The sequence below is a fragment of the Schistocerca gregaria genome, chromosome 2 (assembly GCF_023897955.1).
Source record: "Schistocerca gregaria isolate iqSchGreg1 chromosome 2, iqSchGreg1.2, whole genome shotgun sequence".
NCBI classification, from domain to species: domain Eukaryota; kingdom Metazoa; phylum Arthropoda; class Insecta; order Orthoptera; family Acrididae; genus Schistocerca; species Schistocerca gregaria.
The window spans coordinates 693,413,953-693,436,650 of record NC_064921.1 but is presented as its reverse complement, the minus strand read 5'-3'; the positions used below and the strand labels follow the sequence as shown (position 1 = coordinate 693,436,650).

The 22,698-nt window shown below is 40.2% G+C and overlaps 1 protein-coding gene across 1 annotated transcript; it reads left to right on the top strand.

The window, feature by feature from the left end:
• Nucleotides 1–12,204: 12,204 nt before the first annotated feature.
• On the top strand, nt 12,205–21,814 carry LOC126336322 (defensin-like). Its single transcript, XM_049999884.1, has 2 exons — nt 12,205–12,325; nt 21,554–21,814. The coding sequence occupies exons 1-2, from the start codon at nt 12,256–12,258 to the stop codon at nt 21,715–21,717; spliced, it is 234 nt and encodes a 77-aa protein (XP_049855841.1). The 5' UTR covers nt 12,205–12,255; the 3' UTR covers nt 21,718–21,814.
• The last annotated feature ends 884 nt before the right edge of the window (nt 21,815–22,698 follow it).

The following is a 22,698-nucleotide window of genomic DNA, read 5'->3' as shown; positions in this document are numbered from 1 at the left end:
AATTTTTTGACTGCACGGACTTGGACGCCGACATTAATTTATTGATTATGAACTTCAAATTAAAACTGAATGATTTGCAGAATGATCGAAAATTGAGGAGATGCTGTCCGGATACGCTGAAAGACCCGGAGGTTGTTGGACGTTTCTAAGAGAGCAACGACTAACTGAAACGGGGGTAAGGAATGGGAAAGGAGTAGAAGGGATGTTGTTGTTGTTGTCTTCAGTCCTGAGACTGGTTTGATGCAGCTCTCCATGCTACTCTATCCTGTGCAAGCTGCTTCATCTCCCAGTACCTACTGCAACCTACATCCTTCTGAATCTGCTTAGTGTACTCATCTCTCGGTCTCCCTCTACGATTTTTACCCTCCACGCTGCCCTCCAATGCTAAATTTGTGATCCCTTGATGCCTCAAAACATGTCCTACCAACCGATCCCTTCTTCTAGTCAAGTTGTGCCACAAACTTCTCTTCTCCCCAATCCTATTCAATACCTCCTTATTAGTTACGTGATCTATCCACCTTATCTTCAGTATTCTTCTGTAGCACCACATTTCGAAAGCTTCTATTCTCTTCTTGTCCAAACTAGTTATCGTCCATGTTTCACTTCCATACATGGCTACACTCCAAACAAATACTTTCAGAAAGGACTTCCTGATACATAAATCTATATTCGATGTTAACAAATTTCTCTTCTTCAGAAACGCTTTCCTTGCCATTGCCAGTCTACATTTTATATCCTCTCTACTTCGACCATCATCAGTTATTTTACTTCCTAAATAGCAAAACTCCTTTACTACTTTAAGTGTCTCATTTCCTAATCTAATACCCTCAGCATCACCCGATTTAATTTGACTACATTCCATTATCCTCGTTTTGCTTTTGTTAATGTTCATCTTATATCCTCCTTTCAAGACACTGTCCATTCCGTTCAACTGCTCTTCCAAGTCCTTTGCCGTCTCTGACAGAATTACAATGTCATCGGCGAACCTCAAAGTTTTTACTTCGTCTCCATGAATTTTAATACCTACTCCAAATTTTTCTTTTGTTTCCTTTACTGCTTGCTCAATATACAGATTGAATAACATCGGGGAGAGGCTACAACCCTGTCTTACTCCTTTCCCAACCACTGCTTCCCTTTCATGCCCCTCGACTCTTATTACTGCCATCTGGTTTCTGTACGAATTATAAATAGCCTTTCGCTCCCTGTATTTTACCCCTGCCACCTTTAGAATTTGAAAAAGAGTATTCCAGTCAACATTGTCAAAAGCTTTCTCTAAGTCTACAAATGCTAGAAACGTAGGTTTGCCTTTTCTTAATCTTTCTTCTAAGATAAGTCGTAAGGTCAGTATTGCCTCACGTGTTCCAACATTTCTACGGAATCCAAACTGATCTTCCCCGAGGTCTGCATCTACCAGTTTTTCCATTCGTCTGTAAAGAATTCGCGTTAGTATTTTGCAGCTGTGGCTTATTAAACTGATAGTTCGGTAATTTTCACATCTGTCAGCACCTGCTTTCTTTGGGATTGGAATTATTCTATTCTTCTTGAAGTCTGAGGGTATTTCGCCTGTCTCGTACATCTTGCTCACCAGCTGGTAGAGTTTTGTCATTACTGGCTCTCCCAAGGCCGTCAGTAGTTCTAATGGAATGTTGTCTACTCCGGGAGCCTTGTTTCGACTCAGGTCTTTCAGTGCTCTGTCAAACTCTTCACGCAGTATCGTATCTCCCATTTCGTCTTCATCTACATCCTCTTCTATTTCCATAATATTGTCCTCAAGTACATCGCCCTTGTATAAACCTTCTATATACTCCTTCCACCTTTCTGCCTTCCCTTCTTTGCTTAGAACTGGGCTGCCATCTGAGCTCTTGATATTCATACACATGGTTCTCTTCTCTCCAAAGGTCTCTTTAATTTTCCTGTAGGCAGTATCTATCTTACCCCTAGTGAGATAAGCTTCTACATCCTTACATTTGTCCTCTAGCCATCCCTGTTTAGTTTTGCACTTCCTGTCGATCTCATTTTTGAGACGTTTGTATTCCTTTTTGCCTGCTTCATTTACTGCATTTTTATATTTTCTCCTTTCATCAATTAAATTCAATATTTCTTCTGTTACCCAAGGATTTCTAGCAGCCCTCGTCTTTGTACCTACTTTATCCTCTGCTGCCTTCACTACTACATCCCTCAGAGCTACCCATTCTTCTTCTACTGTATTTCTTTCCCCTATTCCTGTCAATTGTTCCCTTATGCTCTCTCTGAAACTCTGTACAACCTCTGGTTCTTTCAGTTTATCCAGGTCCCATCTCCTTAATTTCCCACATTTTTGCAGTTTCTTCAGTTTTAATCTACAGGTCATAACCAATAGATTGTGGTCAGAGTCCACATCTGCCCCTGGAAATGTCTTACAACTTAAAACCTGGTTCCTAAATCTCTGTCTTACCATTATATAATCTATCTGATACCTTTTAGTATCTCCAGGGTTCTTCCACGTATACAACCTTCTTTCGTGATTCTTAAACCAAGTGTTAGCTATGATTAAGTTGTGCTCTGTGCAAAATTCTACTAGGCGGCTTCCTCTTTCATTTCTTAGCCCCAATCCATATTCACCTACTATGTTTCCTTCTCTCCCTTTTCCTACACTCGAATTCCAGTCACCCATTACTATTAAATTTTCGCCTCCCTTCACTATCTGAATAATTTCTTTTATTTCATCGTACATTTCTTCAATTTCTTCATCATCTGCAGAGCTAGTTGGCATATAAACTTGTACTACTGTAGTAGGTGTGGGCTTCGTATCTATCTTGACCACAATAATGCGTTCACTATGCTGTTTGTAGTAGCTTACCCGCATTCCTATTTTCCTATTCATTATTAAACCTACTCCTGCATTACCCCTATTTGATTTTGTGTTTATAACCCTGTAGTCACCTGACCAGAAGTCTTGTTCCTCCTGCCACCGAACTTCACTAATTCCCACTATATCTAACTTTAACCTATCCATTTCCCTTTTTAAATTTTCTAACCTACCTGCCCGATTAAGGGATCTGACATTCCACGCTCCGATCCGTAGAACGCCAGTTTTCTTTCTCCTGATAACGACATCCTCCTGAGTAGCCCCCGCCCGGAGATCCGAATGGGGGACGATTTTACCTCCGGAATATTTTATCCAAGAGGACGCCAGCATCATTTAATCATACAGTAAAGCTGCATGCCCTCGGGAAAAATTACGGCCGTAGTTTCCCCTTGCTTTTAGCCGTTCGCAGTTCCAGCACAGCAAAGCCGTTTTGGTTATTGTTACAAGGCCAGATCAGTCAATCATGCAGACTGGTGTCCTTGCAACAACTGAAAAGGCTGCTGCCCCTCTTCAGGAACCACACGTTTGTCTGGCCTCTCAACAGATACCCCTCCGTTGTGGTTGCACCTACGGTACGGCCATCTGTATCGCTGAGGCACGCAAGCCTCCCCACCAACGGCAAGGTCCATGGTTCATGGGGGGGATAGCCTTGATATATTAGTGAAGGCATCACAGTATCAAACAGATAAAAAAGCCAGTGTAATAGCGCTTGAATAAATAAAGACCCACAGAAAGTGCAAAATGGCTAATCAGGATTGCTTAGAGGACGAATGCAAGACTGTAGAAGCATGTATAACTCTGGGAAAGACAAATGAAGCAGGTATAGGAAAATTAGACTTTTGGAGAAAAGAGAAGCAGCTGTGTTAATATTAAGAGCTATATAGTAAGCCTATACTAATCAAAGTGTAGGTGGTTGAAAGGTGGTCGGAGTAGATAAAGGGTTTATTTTTGGGATACTATTACAAGACAATATCATAGAAAATGTAAGGAAGTAAATGAATATGAGATGGGAGAATGAAAAGAGAATTACTTGAAAGAGCTCTGGAATACGTAAGTAGAAACACGTTCCCTGGAGCAGACGTTGTTCCCTCAGAATAGCTAATGAGGAGGTACTGAATCGAATTAGAGAAAGAAATCATTTGTGGCACAACGTGACTGAAACATGGGTACTGTTGATACGACGTATCCTGAGGCACGAATAAATCTTCAATTTTGGAATGGAAGGAACTAAAAATTTTAGAGGGTGGCCAACCCTTGAAGGTAGTAAACAGGTTCAAATAATTGGTGGCCGTAGTTGATAAGCAGAGATGAAGAGTACTCGATAGACTAACGTGAAGAGCTGCTGCATCAAATCAGTCTTCTAAATGAAGAACACATCATCATGCGTGGTTGCACAAACACGCTTCCATCATGCTACGAACGCAAATGCATGTTACAGAAATTAAAACAAACAATGCCAATAACGAATCGGCATTGCTAACACACTACGTAATTTCAAATATAAGTGTTCAGGTGCATTGCAGCGTGTTTCTGATTTGTGTGCTGTGAAATTCAAAGCCAATAAACATTCGTCCACACCTTCAGTAACTGTTCTTCTACTTCACATTTCAAATGCAGAAGCAAAAACGGCTCTTGCATACTATTACTTTGTAGCACAGAGGAGCTATTTGCAGGTAGGAGCAAAAAAGTGTACACTGAACACAAAGATATTTTTTACTGAAATAAATTAGTTTTTGAGATCGGGAATGTTTGGAGATACTGAATATTCAAGACACAATCTGGTTAGGCTCTGGTGGAGGACGCAGCGTTCCACTGACATGTAACTGTAGCAGTTGTGACGTTGAAGCAGGTTCTGACATTTAGTTTCTCACACTAGCGGTCTCATTATCTGTCACTTATCTCTGATGGCTCATAACGCTGGAATTATTGTCTTACTCCTATTAACAACACTTCTGGTTATGCCCACTATTCATTACAACCAGTATTTTACGCCACGTCCACTCGGTTCTAAGATCGACTGGGGTCTCTCCCTATCTCTCTCTCTCTTACCATTTTTTTTTCAAGGAAATTACATATACGATTATGAAACACAATTTGCATATTTTAAGTTCACAAATATAAATAAAGGTGAACACTTTCATGTAAGTACTTAGAAAGGTTGAGAAAATATTACCTTCATGTGCAGTTACAGCATTACTGCTCTACGAGGTCATGGAAAATTTGTTTCGTTAGATTGTTTTTCTTTATTGTCCTGTAAGTCTTTGGAATACCGTACACATATTTTCGCTTTAAGCATAACTTGGCTATATGCAATCTCTGCAGACGCTCGTATGTTTCAACTATTAAAAGAGCATTTCTGTGAAACTGTCGCAGAAAGAAAGGTAATGGTAAATGAAATGTAACTGATGTACTACAACAATTTCTGGTGCAGGGCTGCTCACTAAAGTAAATATGGACAGACCTATTGCGATCACCATCTAAGATCATAAAATCTCCAGCTTGAATGTTTATAATCTATTCCACAGATCTCAAACTGATAAAACATTTGCTAAAATCGTCTCGTTTTGACTGTAGTGTAGGTTTATACATGCAAGGACAATTGATTTCTGCTCAGGGTGAAAAACACATTCCATTGAAACGTAGCTACAAAATTATGTGCATCATACTAAAAACACTCTATGAAAATCACTTATTCGAAAATTTTCGTTTCCTGTCAGTGAGGATAGACTAATGGTTCCACTGAAGTCGTGTCCTTCATATTCAGCACTCGCGTTTGTCTCGACGCTAGTTCTGATTCAACTGGCTATTTTGTTCATTTCAAGGTATTCTAATTTTCTCCCAGAAGGATGTCCAAAAGGGGTACAGTGACATACCTTCATAGCAGAAGCAGTCAGTTCGAATGGCGTGTATTATTTGTCTCTTGAATGCATGCTTCTTCAAGAGTTTAGAAATTATTAAGTGAATCGAGCCTGATAAAAAAAAAATTCAACAGCTCATACCTCATTTGCTTCATTTTCTTCATGATCTGACACAGCTTTGACTAAAGACTGAGAACCGTTTTAAAAATGCTAATTCTTTTGGTGGAATAGTCATTCACGTTCATGTAATATGAAAACATTTAAGTCTGCAGTCGAGGAGACTGAGAACCGTTTTAAAAATGCTAATTCTTTTGGTGGAATAGTCATTCACGTTCATGTAATATGAAAACATTTAAGTCTGCAGTCGAGGAAAAAGTATACAGACGTCATCGACTTTGTTAGACCTCAGATCATCAGATGAAGGAACCACTGTTTGGGACGGTAGCTGATGTATAATTACCGACCGTGTGTGTGCTCGCCTCAACCAAAATGAAAATTGCTACCGCTGCTGTTGCTCTCGAACTGGTCGCTTTCACGGCTATTACATCAGCTGCTCAACATGACACACTGGCATAGTCATAAGTGCCTTACCATCGTAAAAACATTCCAAAAAGTAGTTTTGATTACTTCAGAACTTGTAATTCTTCCAATGTATGTCACTCTAGCATTTTTGTTTCTTGCTATTAGTTTAATGCGGCCATTCCAGCGATCTGTATTATTTGTTACATTATTTATTGTATGAACATCAGAAGATGGTTTTATACCTTTAACAGGTATGATCTGACTAACGTTTCACTATTTCCGAATAACATTTCGTGACGACGATGTGGCCAATGTTGAACTTGGGTTCCGATTCCGTTGTAAGCATATCTCTGTTACACTTATTAATACAGGTGGTGTGGCCAGAACTGCACATAGGTACTGATTCTTCGGTAAACATACCTGAGGATGGTTCTTAGTCAACTGAAACTGGTAATCAGCAAGTTGAAATTTCATTTTCTATTGCGATAAGACTACTAAAATTGTTAATACATCAACTCTTTTTGCACTTTAAAAAATCAAGTAGAATCCCTCGTTTTTTCTGTTCTGGAGAGTTAAGACATGTAAAACCTTAGGAATTATTTTACAAATACGTTCCATAGGGCCGGTGTAGACGTGGTACGTTCTATCCTTCCGATTTTCAGTTGGAACAAGATCGTGAAATTGCAAGTGTGCTATTTACAACTTTCCAAGTTCCCTTATCGTTAAGATAAAGACGAAGAATCATTTACCAAGGCCTAGAGGTAATTGTTTAAGCGAAAATAACTGGGCCATTTACTTTATTCGTTGAGTATCACAAAGACTTCCAGAATTTATTCTCATTTCGATTTAGGTGTAAATGTGCTAATTTCTTAAACATGATGTACCATGGTCTTTTTTCCTACCTCTCTGTCTCTGCAGTTATCTGTTAGTGTTCTAGAAGTATTGCGCTTACTTTACCACGCGTACATTCCCTCGTACGGAGCATATCATTCATAACATTTGTTTATCCTAAATTATAGCGTAGTACAACAGAATTATCAACGAAACGCTTTGTACTTCACATGCAAAAACATATGTGATCAAGCGACTTTATTATTTACGTAATGAGGGACATCATATTTTGAACCCAGAGTGGATTCTATCATCCGAACAAGGCAATGGTTAACAACACGCGGAAGGTAGTTCTATCTCCTAATGAGGCAGTGACGACATCATCACCGTAACTTCAAGAATATAAACGTTTATGAAGGCGTTAAAATAACCTCTTTTATTGGAGTTTCAATTTGCCGCAACTACCTTCTTAATTTAAAATGGACAAACCGACGTCTGCAGCGTTCTATTTGAGGTGACGCGACATGTTCTAAAAAGTTCTGTTGTTTTCCTGCACACCTTGGAAAGAAGACTGTAAGTTAGAAAGAAGTTTTCAGTGTCGCATCACACTAATTACACAAAGCCATATAGATTGCGTCCAATATTAATTACGTCAAGGTTGGGGAAGGAAGTCGGTAGTGCCCGGAGTCATTTACATAAATCACAGAAAGCGTAAATCAAGTTGGCCGGGCGCTGGTTTGAACCATAGTCCTCCCGAATGCTAGTCCAGTGAGCTAACCACAGTGACAACTCGCTCTGTACGTCTGAAAGCAAGCACCCTATAACAATAGCAGGATGGGTGCAGGGCGATGGCATTCCCGGGATGACCTCATCATTCTGGAAGGCACAGTGGATCAATACAATTACGCATCTGTCCTTGGGGACCATGTCCAGCCCTACTTGCAGTCTGTTTCTCCTCGGCACAGTGACATCTACCAGCAGGACAATGCAACGTATTATAGAATTCACAGTGTATGCTCGTGTTTCTAAGAACACTAGGATGTCTTTACCATACTCCTCTAGCCACCAAACTCTCTGGATTTAAACCCAATCGAGGATCTGCGGTACCCCATCGCTCTGCATATTCGCAACGGAGAAACCTAGCTCCGCATGCCACCCCGCTGTCGATACCTTCCAGAACGTTACTAACTGTCTTCCTGTACGTCCGCGCTGCAAAATAAGGTTATTCAGATATCTGACAGGTGGTCACTTTAATGTCACTGGACACTGTAAATAATGACGCTGTTTAAATTATTTCCTGTTTATTTTGGTACCGTAATGCGAAACCCTGCCTTCCCGTGTTAATGAAGCTTGTTTTATATAATTTTTTGGCTGTAAATTAGTTGGAAGTATTCTTTTCCGTTTCGATACCAACGTGCGCCATAAGCGGGTTAACGTTTCCTTATCTCAACATTTGTAACTCGAACATGCAGCCTATGTTTCAGACGAAATCCGGTTGCGATTATTACTATTTTATTATTATTATTATGCAAAACTTAGTCTTCGCATTAATGGATAACGATAACACGGTTTCTCGTCGTCAAGCTCGCCGCTTTCCAACGATGACTGCTTGGCCTGAAGCTAATTCTCTACATGACAGTAAACTCATACGGGTAAAAACCATATTATGCCGTAACAAAAGACTAACGATGCTAATGCCTTCTTGCGAAGTTTATGATTACATGTTTTCTCTTCTTATGGGCAGTCTAATGTATCTTTTCTTCGATAGCATTTTACTTTCATAAAGAAATTAAAAATAATAAAATCGACACATAGGAGGAAACCTGACACATTACATTACCTCTGAGGCACTTACTTATTTAAAAATTCAACAAAATATCGGAAATGAGCACTATTATTTCCTTTCCGAAAGTGCAAACAGTTAATTTGGAGTTTTGAAAAGTTGTTTCATGAACACTCTTTGACATATTCTTATATACGTAACAAGGGTTGTTATACAAAGAAAAGATAAATGACAAATCTAACAAATTATGGCTCAAGGGGTAGCCCTCCATCCAGAAAAATGCAATATTTCAACAAATTAAATACAGTCAGTGGTCACATTTCGGGAATGTATGTCTCAAGAATAAAAAATACTAGAGTATACCTGCCTTAATTTAGAACTTGCAGACAATATGCAAGCATATACAGGGTGACAGCTATTGAACTACATGAAAAAAGGTAAATTACTTACAAACTTCGGTGTGCACCCTCTTTAGTCAGCGTGTAAACGACACTACAGATTTTCGAATGTAGGTTGTGATATGTTCCATACATCTGCCATCATTGGCGATGATGTGGCGCAGACGAACAGCAGAATTCTGCATGACCCGCTAAAGTGCCGGAAAACTGATGCTGTCGATGAACTCCTGAACGGTTGTTTTCAGCTCAGTAATGGTTTTGGGGCTATTGCTGTACACCTTGTCTTTAATATGGCACCACAAAGAGTAGTCGCATCTTTTCAATTCCCGAGTAGACGACGACCAATAGAGGTCCGTGCCTCTGGGTACTCCATAGCCAGAATGCGGTCATCAAAGAGGCCCTGCTGGACGTCAGACACCCTCCTGCTTCCATGGGGTCGAACTCCATCTTGCATGGACCACATCTTAGCGACATCAGGATCACTTTAGATAATGGGGATGAAATCATCTTCCAAAGTCTTCACGTACCGTTCGGTAATCATCGTGCCACCAAGGAATATAGCACCGATTATTCCGTGACTGGACATTGCACACCACACAGTCATCCGCTGAGAGTGAAGAGACTTCTCGATTGCGAAATACGGACTCTCAGTCCCCCAAATGCGTCAGTTTTGCTTGTTGATGAACGCATCCAAATGAAAGTGGCTTCCGTGGCTAAACCAAACCATAGAACTTACTAATTCCTATCATTCCCCGCGGCCGTCCGTGCTGCTTGGACGTTCAGAAGTTATGACGATTTTTTTCATATACTTCAATAATTGTCGCCCTGCACATGAAGAAAGCTGTCACCTCGATATCGGTTGACTATAGGAACGTTTATCTCGGGAAATGAAGTATCACTTGATATTTGATACTGAGATAGTGTACCTACAATATGGAGCTGTATGAGTAATGTTCCCCTTCTCCAGTTCACAGATTAGGCATTATTGCCCATTCCGACTTGACAGTTGTCGGCCTCAGTCTTCTCTTCCCCTCGGCATGTAATCTAAAGCAGCCATGGGAAGTCTGGTATTTTGCGTACTTTGTATGTCATCGGTTCAGTTTTGCATCTAATTTAATATTTCACTATGTACTGGTTCTATACTTAATTCTTTCCTAGTATCTTCATTCGCCGGCCAGAGTGGCCGAGCAGTTATAGGCGCTACAGTCCCAGCACGACCGTTACGATCGCAAGTTCGAATCCTGCCTCGGGCATGGATGTGTGTGATGTCCTTAGGTTAGTTAGGTTTAAGTAGTTCTAAGTTATAGGGGACTGATAACCTCAGCAGTTAACTCCCACAGTGCTCAGAGCCATTTGAACCATTTTTATCTTCATTCCGCTTCCTGTCTATCCTCGGACACACATCTAAAGTCCTTAAAAATTTCATTTCTGCAGACTATATTTTACTCAATCGCTTTTGAGTCGTCGTCCAGGATTGGATGACATAAAGCAATCTGGGTAAAGCCGTTATTTCCTAATATTTCGTTTCCGCTTGTTTCCTAACTTCATTTTAAAGAGTTCGTGAAATACCTTGAACTTTACTGTCCTTCTACTCGAAGTCCTTGTATTTATGAAAATTTATGTTCCGGCCAAGAGAAGTCTAGTAGTATCAAACATAGGCGTTGATTTGAGGAAAGACTCTCTGAGAATATACGTTTGGAGCATAGGTGGTGGAAAAACCAGAATAGAAGAGAATGGAAGGACTTGAGATGTAGCGCTACAGAAGAATGTTGAAAATCAGGTGGAATGAAGAGATTCTCCACAAACTCGGCGAGGGGAGGAGTACACAAAAAAAACTTATAAGAAGAAGGGCCTGAACGATAGGACATGTTCAGATGCGGGTGAGTACCTTCCATGGTACTAGAGGGAGCTTAGAGGGTAAAATCTGTAGAGAAAAACAGATATTGTAATACATCCATTTACATCTACATGGGTGTCGATCCATCCAGCAAATAACTGATGACGTAGGCTGCTGCCAAGATATGTAAAATTCGATACTTGCTCCAAAATGTGGGTTTCTTTGACCTTAATGGATACTTTCCTCTAGCAGCAACAGTTTTCGCTTTATTACGTTTTAAAATTGTAAGATTTACATGAATTACTCAAAACATACATAGATTTCTGTAATTATGTCTCATTTAACGCGTTTCGTATGAATAATGGCGATTTTAATAACAGAAATACTGTTGGAGAGATTATTTCATCTCGAATTCATAAATAGAATTCTTCAAAAGAAGCTGTTAATAAATAACTTACACAGAATTTTGTGGAGAGTGTAGGGTTGTTATCTGCTCAGCGATGAGATGTCGGGTGTTCGAGTAGATCTGAAAATGTATCGCCAAATTCTCTCTACAGCAACTCCTTAGGTGTGGCAGTTTGCTCACTTGGTAACATCAAGTTTACAGCAATGCCACAGTAAAAAGATATGCGATAAGAGGATACATAGTCTCATTGCAGCAATGAGGTTATATTGTTTACGTCTATCCTGATGCTGACAGCCAGTTGTTACCACCCTTACGTTAAGAGATCTTTTGTTACTTGCACTTCTGACACCTCATGCTATGGTTGCCCCTAACAATTGTGCTATCTGAAAACGGGTGTACTTTGGCCGTTACGGGCATTCACGGAAACGCAAACGAACTGAAATTTAGTCTCCAAAACAGTAAGCCTGAGATTAAATTGAACTGTTCGACGTCAAAGTTGCTACGTGACGGTATGCTTCACTGTTAGGGGGCACCCCCTACGACGCGTGACGGGGTCTGTGGATGTGTCGTGTAGACAATACCGCTCGGGGAAGCAGCTATGCGGAAGGTGAAAGCGGCTAGCGCAGGGGGAACCCTATCTCAGCGCGAGGACCGCTTCTGCCCCTGTATATAAACATACTGCGAGCGGACAGATAACACAGACACCGCTACTGCTTGGGAAGGTAACTGACGTTTGTTGACATCTAGCCTGTGTGCGCTCTGTTCAGCCACGATGAGAATCTCTATCACTGCCGTTCTCCTCGTCCTGGTCGCCATCGCGGCTGTTACATCTGCTGCTCCAGGTAGGCACCTGCACAGTGACAAGTGCCTTATTAATGTAGAAATACTTAACAAAGTACCTGTGGTTAGTTCACAATACGTTTTGTCATTCTTCCAGCTCGTATCAGTCTGGCATATATGTGCGTTGCTATTAGTTTAACATGGCCGTTCGACTTCAAAAAATTCTGTATGTATACTCGCAGATATTTGTCGAATGTAAAAAAACTGAGAGTGATCAGGAGAGCTACAGCTATATTTTTACTTTAGACACGATGCAACAAGAGGATAGTTCTAAACATTCATGGTGGTGTCTGATTGTTCTATATCGTGTCTCCCTACCACTTCCGCGCAACGACGCTCTAAGCGTGTTTTTTAGGGAACTAGTTTGAACCTGGGACCTGCTCCTGGTAAGGAGACGCCAGACCACACATGACATGTAGAATTCAGAAGAGTTCAGTGAGACTAGCGATGATATAACCAAATACTAAATGATCTCAGCGTTAGCTCCACTGCACTCCCTGTAAAAGAATCTTAATACTAACTAAATTTAGTGGAAAGGGTTCAAGGCTTTCCTATTTTTAGTTAGCTGGTAAAATAACGTCGAAAAAGCAGTTAAGTTTACCACTGGAAATTTATTCTAATCACAAAACATCGTTTATAAATTGCACTATTGATAAAAGGAAATGTTTTAATACAGGATGGTAAAAACCAACTGCGTTCAACAAAAATGTGAACGAATATTCCCTAAATGGGTTTCCAAGTTCTACAATCGATCGAAGGATGACCTATGCCATATCACATCTATAATCTCGGTTTAATTTAAGTTTCATAAAAGAGAAAACTATCAAAATGGTCTACAACTATAAAAATGGTCTACAGTGACCCTCAATTATCTTTAATTACTTATTTAACTAGTCGTAAATTACAGTGGCTAATGTGGCTTCTCAATAACTATAAAATAGAAAATTCATCGCGTTTCAGATTTTCACTTCAAGTGGCAAATGTGAACACCATGAGTTTTAATTAACGATCGACACTAGTATTACGCAAAAAGGGGGTGTAACAGATGAGACTTCTGCAGTTCTGAGTGAAGCCTTATGCGCTCAAAAATGCGGCATCGCGTGCGTTCATTACCTTGTCGGTGTTTAAGCAGCGTCAGGGCGGCAGCGGCCGGCGCAGCAGCCATCCAGCTCGCCGTCTCGGAACCAACTCTCTAACTTCTCCTTACTACAATTTACCGAAGTTAGTTAAAAAAACTATCTGGCTATGTTTTCATCTGACCAATCAGGGTCTCAATGTTAACCTTAAGCTCCGCCTACAAAAATTCTGTCTATCCAATGAGAAACGTTATACTTTTCGTGGTGGGGCAATGTTTTTAAAGTTTGCAGCGTAACAGAGACGCTAAAAAGTCTCACGCTAAAACCTGCAGCTAGTGTGGTCCTTTTAGCGTTATCGTAAGATCTATACTGCTCTTCTGGAGGGCTCTATCTTTTAACATGGGCTGGGGAGTGATCCTAATGTAAAAGACACGCGAAAAAGTCTCACGCTAAAACTTGCGGGTGGTAGTGGCCCTTTTTGTGTTATCGTAAGATCTATACTGCTTTTCTGGAGGGCTCTAGCTTTTAACATGGGCTGGGGGTGATCCTTGACGTACCTGAGACGCGAAAAAGCCTCACGCTAAAACGTGCGGGTTGTATAGTCGTACAGGTAGCCTCGCGGCGTGGGTGCCCAGCCCCTCCCTTATCTAGCTTAACACGGTTCTGCTCTCGGCTTCTGTCCTCGTTTCGCCCCTCGGAACTGCGTCTGCCTCACGGTGGGAAGGTACGACATGCATTTAGGCATTCTTGTGTTTGTGGTATTCCATTTGCTCACTCGTTACTCGTATTACTTTGGTTAATTTAATGTCACGATTTATTCGGAGCTATGTGACATACTACTGGATTTGCTTATCATGTCAGGGTTTTCATGTAAGGTGTTGGATTTGCCTGACACCTTACATAGTATTGCATTGTATTTCATATAGATGATAGTGCCTGGGAACCTTCCAGTGATGACAGAAGCAGGTGAGAGGACAACTTGCAGGAGCACTCAGAAACTAGAATATGGAACACAATTTATGGAAGATGTTATGTAGAGAATTTATGTAGAGGCAAAAAGATCGGCATATAAGAGGAAGGAACAGACAACTTCTATTCAGTCGAAACACTAATTACATCGAAATAAAATAATTCGAGGACAATATAAATTAACTGAAAATATGTTGTTGGATTTGAATATTATGCTCATACAGTTAAAAGATAAAAATGTTAAATTTTTATTGTTGATAATTATCACAATCTATTATGTTTTTGGGGCTATTTACAGATTCACAGAAGGATTGACAATCTACAAAATTATGTAGTTGTCGGTTCGTTCCTCAGTTTACCCACGTAGGAAGTCAAGCTGAATAATTAGTTGTCTTTTCCTTGCCTCGCTGGATTTGTGGTTTTTCTATGCAGCTGGCAGGCTAAATAGGAGTAATATACGTAAATTTAGCAATAAATTGGCAGGTATTTTGGACGTTAAAAGTGAATCCCACTTTTTGCGTGTATTGTGGTAACAGTGTTACGTATTCATTTTTATTGTAAAGACTGCATTCGAAATAATGACAACTAACGTAGTAAAATGAAATTTGCTGCATATGTGACTGTACCGGAATACGAGGTAAATAACTGCATAAATTTTACTAGTAACTGCTTATGATTGGTAACTGTTGGCAAAGTAATTATCTGTATGGATTGACTGTAATAGCCGTTATACTTCTTTGGAGGTTGCCTGTTTTCTCTATTACCTCTGACGTCTATGAAGAGCTTCACGAGGAGCCTCGATGACCAAAATTATCTCCCCAAATTCTTCTGGTGCGGATCTGTTTGGAATGTGCTCACTGAGCTGAGAACCTGACTGACATACTGGCTGCAATGAAAATAATTTTCATTTTCTTCTTTCAGTGTTCACACTGAACGTGTCGCAAGTGATTCTTCATACACGATAACCGTCCAGTGAATGTTTCTTTTTTCTTCTTCCATAGTGCGTTGTGTTGTGCAACCTCGTGTGACATGTACTTACTACTTATGGTGCTGGCCATTCCATCTCGTCTTTGGTCCCCCAACAAACTTTTTCCTCTTAACTTACATGTACAATATGGTTTTCGGAAAACTAGTCTAGTTCGTCCTACCTAGGCATATTTTAGTTTATCTATCCTCTTCCTTTTTTGTCGTGGAATATAAGATAAATTTCCTTGATGTTTTTCAAAACTGCTTTAAAATTTGAAATTATAAAAATCTAATTTTCTGCCATATGTTCAATCTGCTATAGTCTAAGAATGATTGGATGTTTCTTGGAAGCTGGGCGAATAAACCGTTTCTGTTGTGGTAAACTATGTTGCAGCACAGCATAAACGATATATCCAAACGTTACGGCATGGGGAGAAGCAAGAAACAGTGGAAAACATCTTTCTAGATAAAAACATGGAATTAATAATAGATTAAATTTTTACTCCTAGACAGATAATCGAGAATCTCAGAGACGTAAAAGCAACTTCTACATATACAAATTAGAACACTTTTGAATAACGTTAACTGTGCTAAGTTGTGGATCATTCTGGAGACGAGGATACTACCCTTTTACTTTTGATAAAAGTAATGAAAATCATGTACACAGTTACAGAAGTAATGGTGGCCAGAAACAGAGATTTGAAAATGACGTAGATATGGGTGCTTTACATAGGGCGGTATGTCTGTCCTCAGTACATATTACTTGATGCTTTGGAATCGAAGTATTTCGGAAATGAAGTAAGGAGAATGGGAGCTACACACATAACCACGTAGTACATCTGTTTTTTATTGAAGATCAGGCAATCATTGGTGACAATGAAGAACTCTTACAAGGAGCCATTCATGATCTACACTTATTAACACTTAGTAGACTAAAGAAGAAAAATAAGGCCATGCTATTTAAAAGCACAGAGCACATTACATGCAAAATAAAATTAAAAATAACACCCAAGAGCTTATTAAATGGTTACTTACTACTTATAATACCAAACACTCATCATTGGTTGTATTACTAGTAACATCAATCTGACTCCTAAACAAAGGGAAAGAAGGGTGAAAACAACTGACCTACCTCCTTTTTCTGAAGTTCTATTGTTTGTGTTTTGTGCAGATAACCTCGAATGGAGCAGCTTAATGTGGAAAGAGGCAGACTAGGAGAGATAAACGGTTATAATAAAATTTTAATCATGTATAATCAATTGCTGAATAGAAAACAGAACAAAGAGCAACGAAGTCATAAGGCCAATTGATCAGCTTTTTTACGTAGTACAGTTGTAAAAAGCGACTGGTATGAGAGCAAAAGAAATGATCAGTGTTGCAAAAATGTCCTTAATTGCATCTGATAAACTAAACAATGTTTTCAGAATAAGTTCTCGATGTGTCTACAATGGAGTGTTTACAGTCTGCATGAGTTTCTACACGTGTGGTCGTAAGATAAGGACTCTTAATGTGAAAACGATTAAAACACTAAGGGCCATTCAGTGAGCGATAGAGAGTTGCATGATGGGTATTACTATGAGACGAAAAAGAAAAGAAAATGTTCAGGAGTAGACAGAACTAAAAGACGTAGTTATGAGTCCAATGAAAAAGAAGTAGAGATGTGTGGCTCGTGTAGCCAGGCGAATGCGTGGCAGCTTCATCAAGGATGCTCTTTCTTGGATTCAGCGATGACATACTAGAAGGTGGCTGAATGACGTAGCACGTGCAGCATCAACATGGTTGTGTGCGACAGAATCTAAAGAAAAGGCTTTAAGAGGAACTTACCTAGGAGTGGAGATCAAAATGCAGTAAGACTTCTATGTAGTTTAAGCTGTCGTTCAAGATGTAGATCAAGATAAATGTGTAAATTCTGTACGTCATTCACCAGATAAGGGGTTGGGAAAGGGGGGCCTCCATTTAGAAGTACATCGCACTTCTGTTGTAACAGAATCTTATCATCTATAGTGGTTGTTGTTGTTGTTGTGGTCTCCAATCCGAAGACTGCTTTGTTGCAGCTAGTACATGCTGCGCAGGCCTCTTCACCTGGACGTAATTACTGAACCCAACATTAACTTGAACCTGCTTGCTTTATTCAGCTACGGTCGCAGGTTCGAATCCTGCCTCGGGCATGGATGTGTGTGATGTCCTTAGGTTAGTTAGGTTTAAGTAGTTCTAAGTTCTAGGGGACTAATGACCACAGCAGTTGAGTCCCATAGTGCTCAGAGCCATTTGAACCATTTTGCTTTATTCAAGTTCTGGTCGCCCTTGACGGTTTGTTCGCCCTATACTTGCCTCCAGTTCCAAGGTGACAATTCTTTGATGCCTCAGGATCCATTCTTTTAGTGAAGTTGTACCATAAATTTTTTTTTCTCGAATCGATCAGTACTTCCTCATTGTTTACCCGATCTACCCACCTAATCCTCAGCATTCTTCTGTGTCACCAGACCTCAAAAACTTCTCTTCTCTTCATGCCCACATTTCATTTCCATACAAGGCTACACTTCTGACTAGGCATATGCAACGAATATCGACGTTGCGAGTTTAAACATCGATGTCTCTATATCAACACTAAACTCGAATACATCGTAACATCTAAGTTAAATACAAAGTACCGATCCTCGATACTGACAAAAAAAAATATTACTACTTGTTACAATTTCCAACATTTTTTTCATGTAAACCAATTTTTTTCTGAACATGTCTTATAACTACATTAGTATAATGGTTACAGGAGCAGAAATAGTTGTTAGAAGAAATAGTTACATATAATTTATTAACGTTTCTGTCACAGTAGCTTATTATAATTGTTTTTATTAGCATCCAGTTTGCGTTAATTTTTAGACAAATACCTGCTTCTCTAATGTTTAGTTGTACGTTATTTTAATGGAACGTTCAGAAGATTTTTTCATACGTTATATCAAGGTAACAAATTTGATTTGATTGTAATATTACTGTTTGCATTCGGCAGGACGACGGTTCAAACCCGTGTCCGGTCATCCTGATTTAGGTTTTGCTTGATTTCCCTAAATAGCTTCAGGCAAATGCCGGGATCGTTCCTTTGCAAGGGCACGGCCGGCTTCCTTCCCCAATCTTTCCTAATCTAAACTTCTGCTCGGTCTCTAATGACCTCGTTGTCGACGCGACGTTAAACACTAATCTCCTTCTCATGCTCCTCCTGTAATATAATTGTAATGGTACATTCAAAACTCATTATCGTCTTTAGTTGTTTATATATATTCAAAATTTTACATATAACCGCCTTCAGTTGTGTAATATTTGATTTTGTGGAGTGAACTTTATAAAACAACACAGGAAAAAGAGTAATTTGCAAACTGGAACCTACCATCACAGTTCAATTATTAGCTGAAAGATTGCCTTCTAAGTCATAAACAACAGCCATTAGAAATTATGGGAATCTCATCATCAATATTAAGTATTTAAAGCTGCAAAGAATTGCACTCATGTGTTTGGTCCACGTTTTCAAAAGCAGGGCGTTCTATTATCAACAACACAGCCGGACTTCCCTCAAATATGTTGTTTTTTCTTGCTGTGGACAAAAAGTTGTTGGACGTATAAATTTATATTGACGTGCTTACTTATTAATAAATAATGTATTAAATATACTGGGTGTAATAAAAATGTACGGCACAAACTGTACGGCACATTCCTTACACGTAGACGAAGAAATTATGTCATACGAACATGGGCCTGTAAACGCTTTGTCATACGAACATGGGCCTGTAAACGCTTTGTTTTCATGCTATAACTCATTTTCTCTAACTCGTTTATCACGAGAAACACACACGAACAGAACATTAGAAACATGGGGAACATTCACTGTTGGTAACGTCTGGTTACGTTGTCAGAGCCAGTGTTTCGTTTTATATGTCCCTGTTGCCATGCAACGAACGTCATTGCTTGTTTACAGGTGACATCAACTGTTCCAGCGATCAGTACGACCGTTGCAAGCACACTGGTTGCTACGTAGATTAATCCCAGACTTGACTCTTACAAAGGCAATGTACACAAATGCAGAGATGGTATATGACCGTTTCATGTGTAGGTTAGCTGACGACGACGGAGCTCGCACTCAACGTTTGTATCGGGAGAGAGATTTACAATACAAAGATGCCCCGATAGGAAAACGTTTAAAGCCATTGATCGTCGACTCAGGGAACATGGGGCATGTAAGCTTGATACTTGGGACCGGGAGAGACCTAGAAGGAGGAGAGCACCGCACCGGGAGGTGGAAATTCTTCATCCAGTTGACGACGACGCAGTGTCTGTACAAGACATATAGCTGCTGCACATGACAGTCCGGCGAGTGTTACACGAGAACCCGCCGTACCCATACAATTCACGGCGTGAGCAGCCAGTATCAGCAGTTGATTTTCCTGCACGGTACTCTTCTGCGAATGGTTTACTCAACAAAGTGTCACTTCTAATTTTAGTGCAACGGTGCTGTTCACATATGAGGCGTCCTTCAGCGAGATCAGACTGTAAATTTTCACAGTCGGCCTGTAGGGACTGACGTTAATCCTCATGCACCTGTTGAAGCAAGCCAACAACAAAGATGCTCTGTCAAAGTTTGGGCCCACATTGTTGGTGACTGTTTGGTAGTGCCTTACTTTCTTCCATCCAGGCTCAAGGGACAAAGTTATCATAACATCGTAGACAAAGTTCTACCTGATCTTTTAGCAAACGTTCCTTTAGTTGTGCGAGAAAACATATGCTTCGTGCACGACGGAGCACATCCTCATATAAGTGTTAATGTCTGTCGGCTTCTGAATACAGATGGATAGGTAGAGATGGACTACTTGCCTGGCCTGCACGTTCTCCGGACTTAAGCCCGCTGAACTTTAATTTGTGGGGATTTTTGAAAACTCTTGCGTATGGAACCCCGATACAACATATTCAGTTTCTCCGTGCCAGACTTATGGAAGGCTCCGAAACGATACGCAATACTCCAGGGACACATCAGAGGATCCGAGATTCGCTACGACGGCGGGTTGATGCATATATCAGTGCCCAAGGAGGGCATATTGAACATCTCCTGTGAGAAAGAGTTGCATATGGTATACTGGTGCATTCTGTTCGTTTCTGTTTCCCATCATTTGAATTGGAGAAAGTGAGTAATAACGTGGAAACAAAGCGTTTCCAGATCCATGTTCTTGTAACATAATTATTTCGTCTACGAGTGAGGAATGTGTCCTGCTATTTGCGCCGTACCTTTCTGTTACATCCTGTATTTGCATGTCTCTTTTTCCGCCGTGCTATACGTAACTTCACCATTTGTCATAGATGTCAAAATCATAGATATTTTGGGGTCAATAGTAATCGATGTTATGACGTGGATGGTGAAACAGAAACCAACATCGGTATTTGCAAACAGCGCCCATCCCCACTCGAGAAAAACACCTCCAAACAAGGCTCCCCTCCCCCCTCCCACATACACACACTTAAATATACATTAGATATTAATAAATTCCTCTTTTTCAGAAACTTCAGTAACTTGCTATTCCCCGAAGGCATTTTATGTCCTCCACATTGTGGCCGTCGTCAGCTATTTTGCTGCTCAAATAGCAAAAGTAATCGTATTATTTTAACTGTCTCATTTCGTAATCCAATTCGCTCACCATCACCTGATGTAACTGTACGCTACGTCAATATTGTTGATATTCATTGCATAACCTATTTACAACACCGTTTCCATTCCGTTCAACTGATCTTTCAAGCCCTTTCCCATCTCTAACAGACTTACAATATCACTTGCAAATTTCACCTCTTTTTATTTCTTGTCACTGAACTATAACTCTAATTCTGAATTTCTTCTTAGGTTCTGAATTTCTCTGTAGATTATTTCACATCAGGCCCATTGTACAATTCGCATATCATCAGTGGCGTTCTACAACCTTGTCTTACCCCCTCACTCTTCGAATACTCCTTACCACTTATGTCCATCAACTCTTACAAGTGCAGTTATGTTGTTGTACACTTCGTACATAACCTTGAGTTTCCTGTGTTTTATACTTGCATTTTCGGAAATACAAAGGGTGCGTTACAAACAAATAATAGCGGTTAACTGATGTTTAACCAATGAACCTGATATGATACAGTGTTAGGTCAACCACTTAACCAACTGTCTCATTTAAACTGATTACGTTATTCGTTTTGTTACAGTATCAGGAGAGGATGGTCACGGCGACCGCCACATCCGCGCCACGTGTGACCTGCTGAGCGCCTTCGGCGTAGGGGACTCTGCCTGCGCCGCGCGCTGCATCGGCATGCGGAAAGGCTTCAGGGGCGGCTACTGCGATAAGGGCGTCTGCCACTGCCGCAAATAGTCCGTCGTCATTTGAGCAACACTGCTGTCATCGAGGACGTTACATCATTAAATGTACATAATCGTCATACATGAGTGTTATTAAATACGTTTTTTCGTTCCCATAGGTGCGTTTTTATTAAATCTTTCACTACAGTAGGATGTTACTCTTTTCAAGCGTGTCTAACAACTGCCGAGATCTTACACTTATCAAAGAGATAGTTCCAGTAACGTTATATTGCTATTAGTTGCCTTTATAGCAGCTACTCTAAGTGCTGAAGGACATCTATCTGTTGCGTGCAACTATAGGCGATGTTTTCCCACCGGCTTACTTCGTATGCCAAATATTGTTACATTACCGAAGGTTGATAGGGACATCTCCAATGTGACATAATAAAGTGGAAACCAAAACCTCTACCTGGCACAGTTTCTGTCATGTGTGGTAGCCCGACGTTATTAAGGTTTATGACACTCCACTCTGTCTTGGTGTTCTTTTTGTGTTGTTTGTTATGGAACAAGGTGTTAGTTAGGAAGCTTGGCTTATTAATGCGAGGAACCTGATTTCAGAAACCTCTTCGGTACTTCTTATAGTGATTCAATCACTTGAGCCGAAATCCTTGCTCATTACAGGATTGTCGTGTCTTTAATGACATTAACTGCTACTATTCGTTAAATTTCTAGATTCTGTACTATTTTTTGTCGGCGTTTCAAAGCAGCACACAAATGTTCACTCAAATATCAGTGCAGGTCAATCATTGTATGTATCTCGTTGTGATGAAACAACTTCGCCGTAGACAGCTTCTTCAGTTGGTGATCTGTCAAAAAGTTCCTCGAGGATGGCAGCATTTCAGTGCTAAAGATTATATTATCCGTTCTATGAGGGCAATGACAGGTAGAGCAAGAAGCTAAGGAAGTAAGATCACACACTACTGACTAAACAGAGATTCGACTGCAAGCATTAGATTCATTCACTACGAGTTCTCAAACCCATGTGTTCCGCAAG

Bases quoted from the DNA above. Each gene is read 5' to 3' on its own strand.
- LOC126336322 (XM_049999884.1), top strand. From the start codon at position 12,256: ATGAGAATCTCTATCACTGCCGTTCTCCTCGTCCTGGTCGCCATCGCG. The intron at 12,326-21,553 runs GTAGGCACCTGC...GTTTTGTTACAG, and splicing joins TGTTACATCTGCTGCTCCAG to TATCAGGAGAGGATGGTCAC.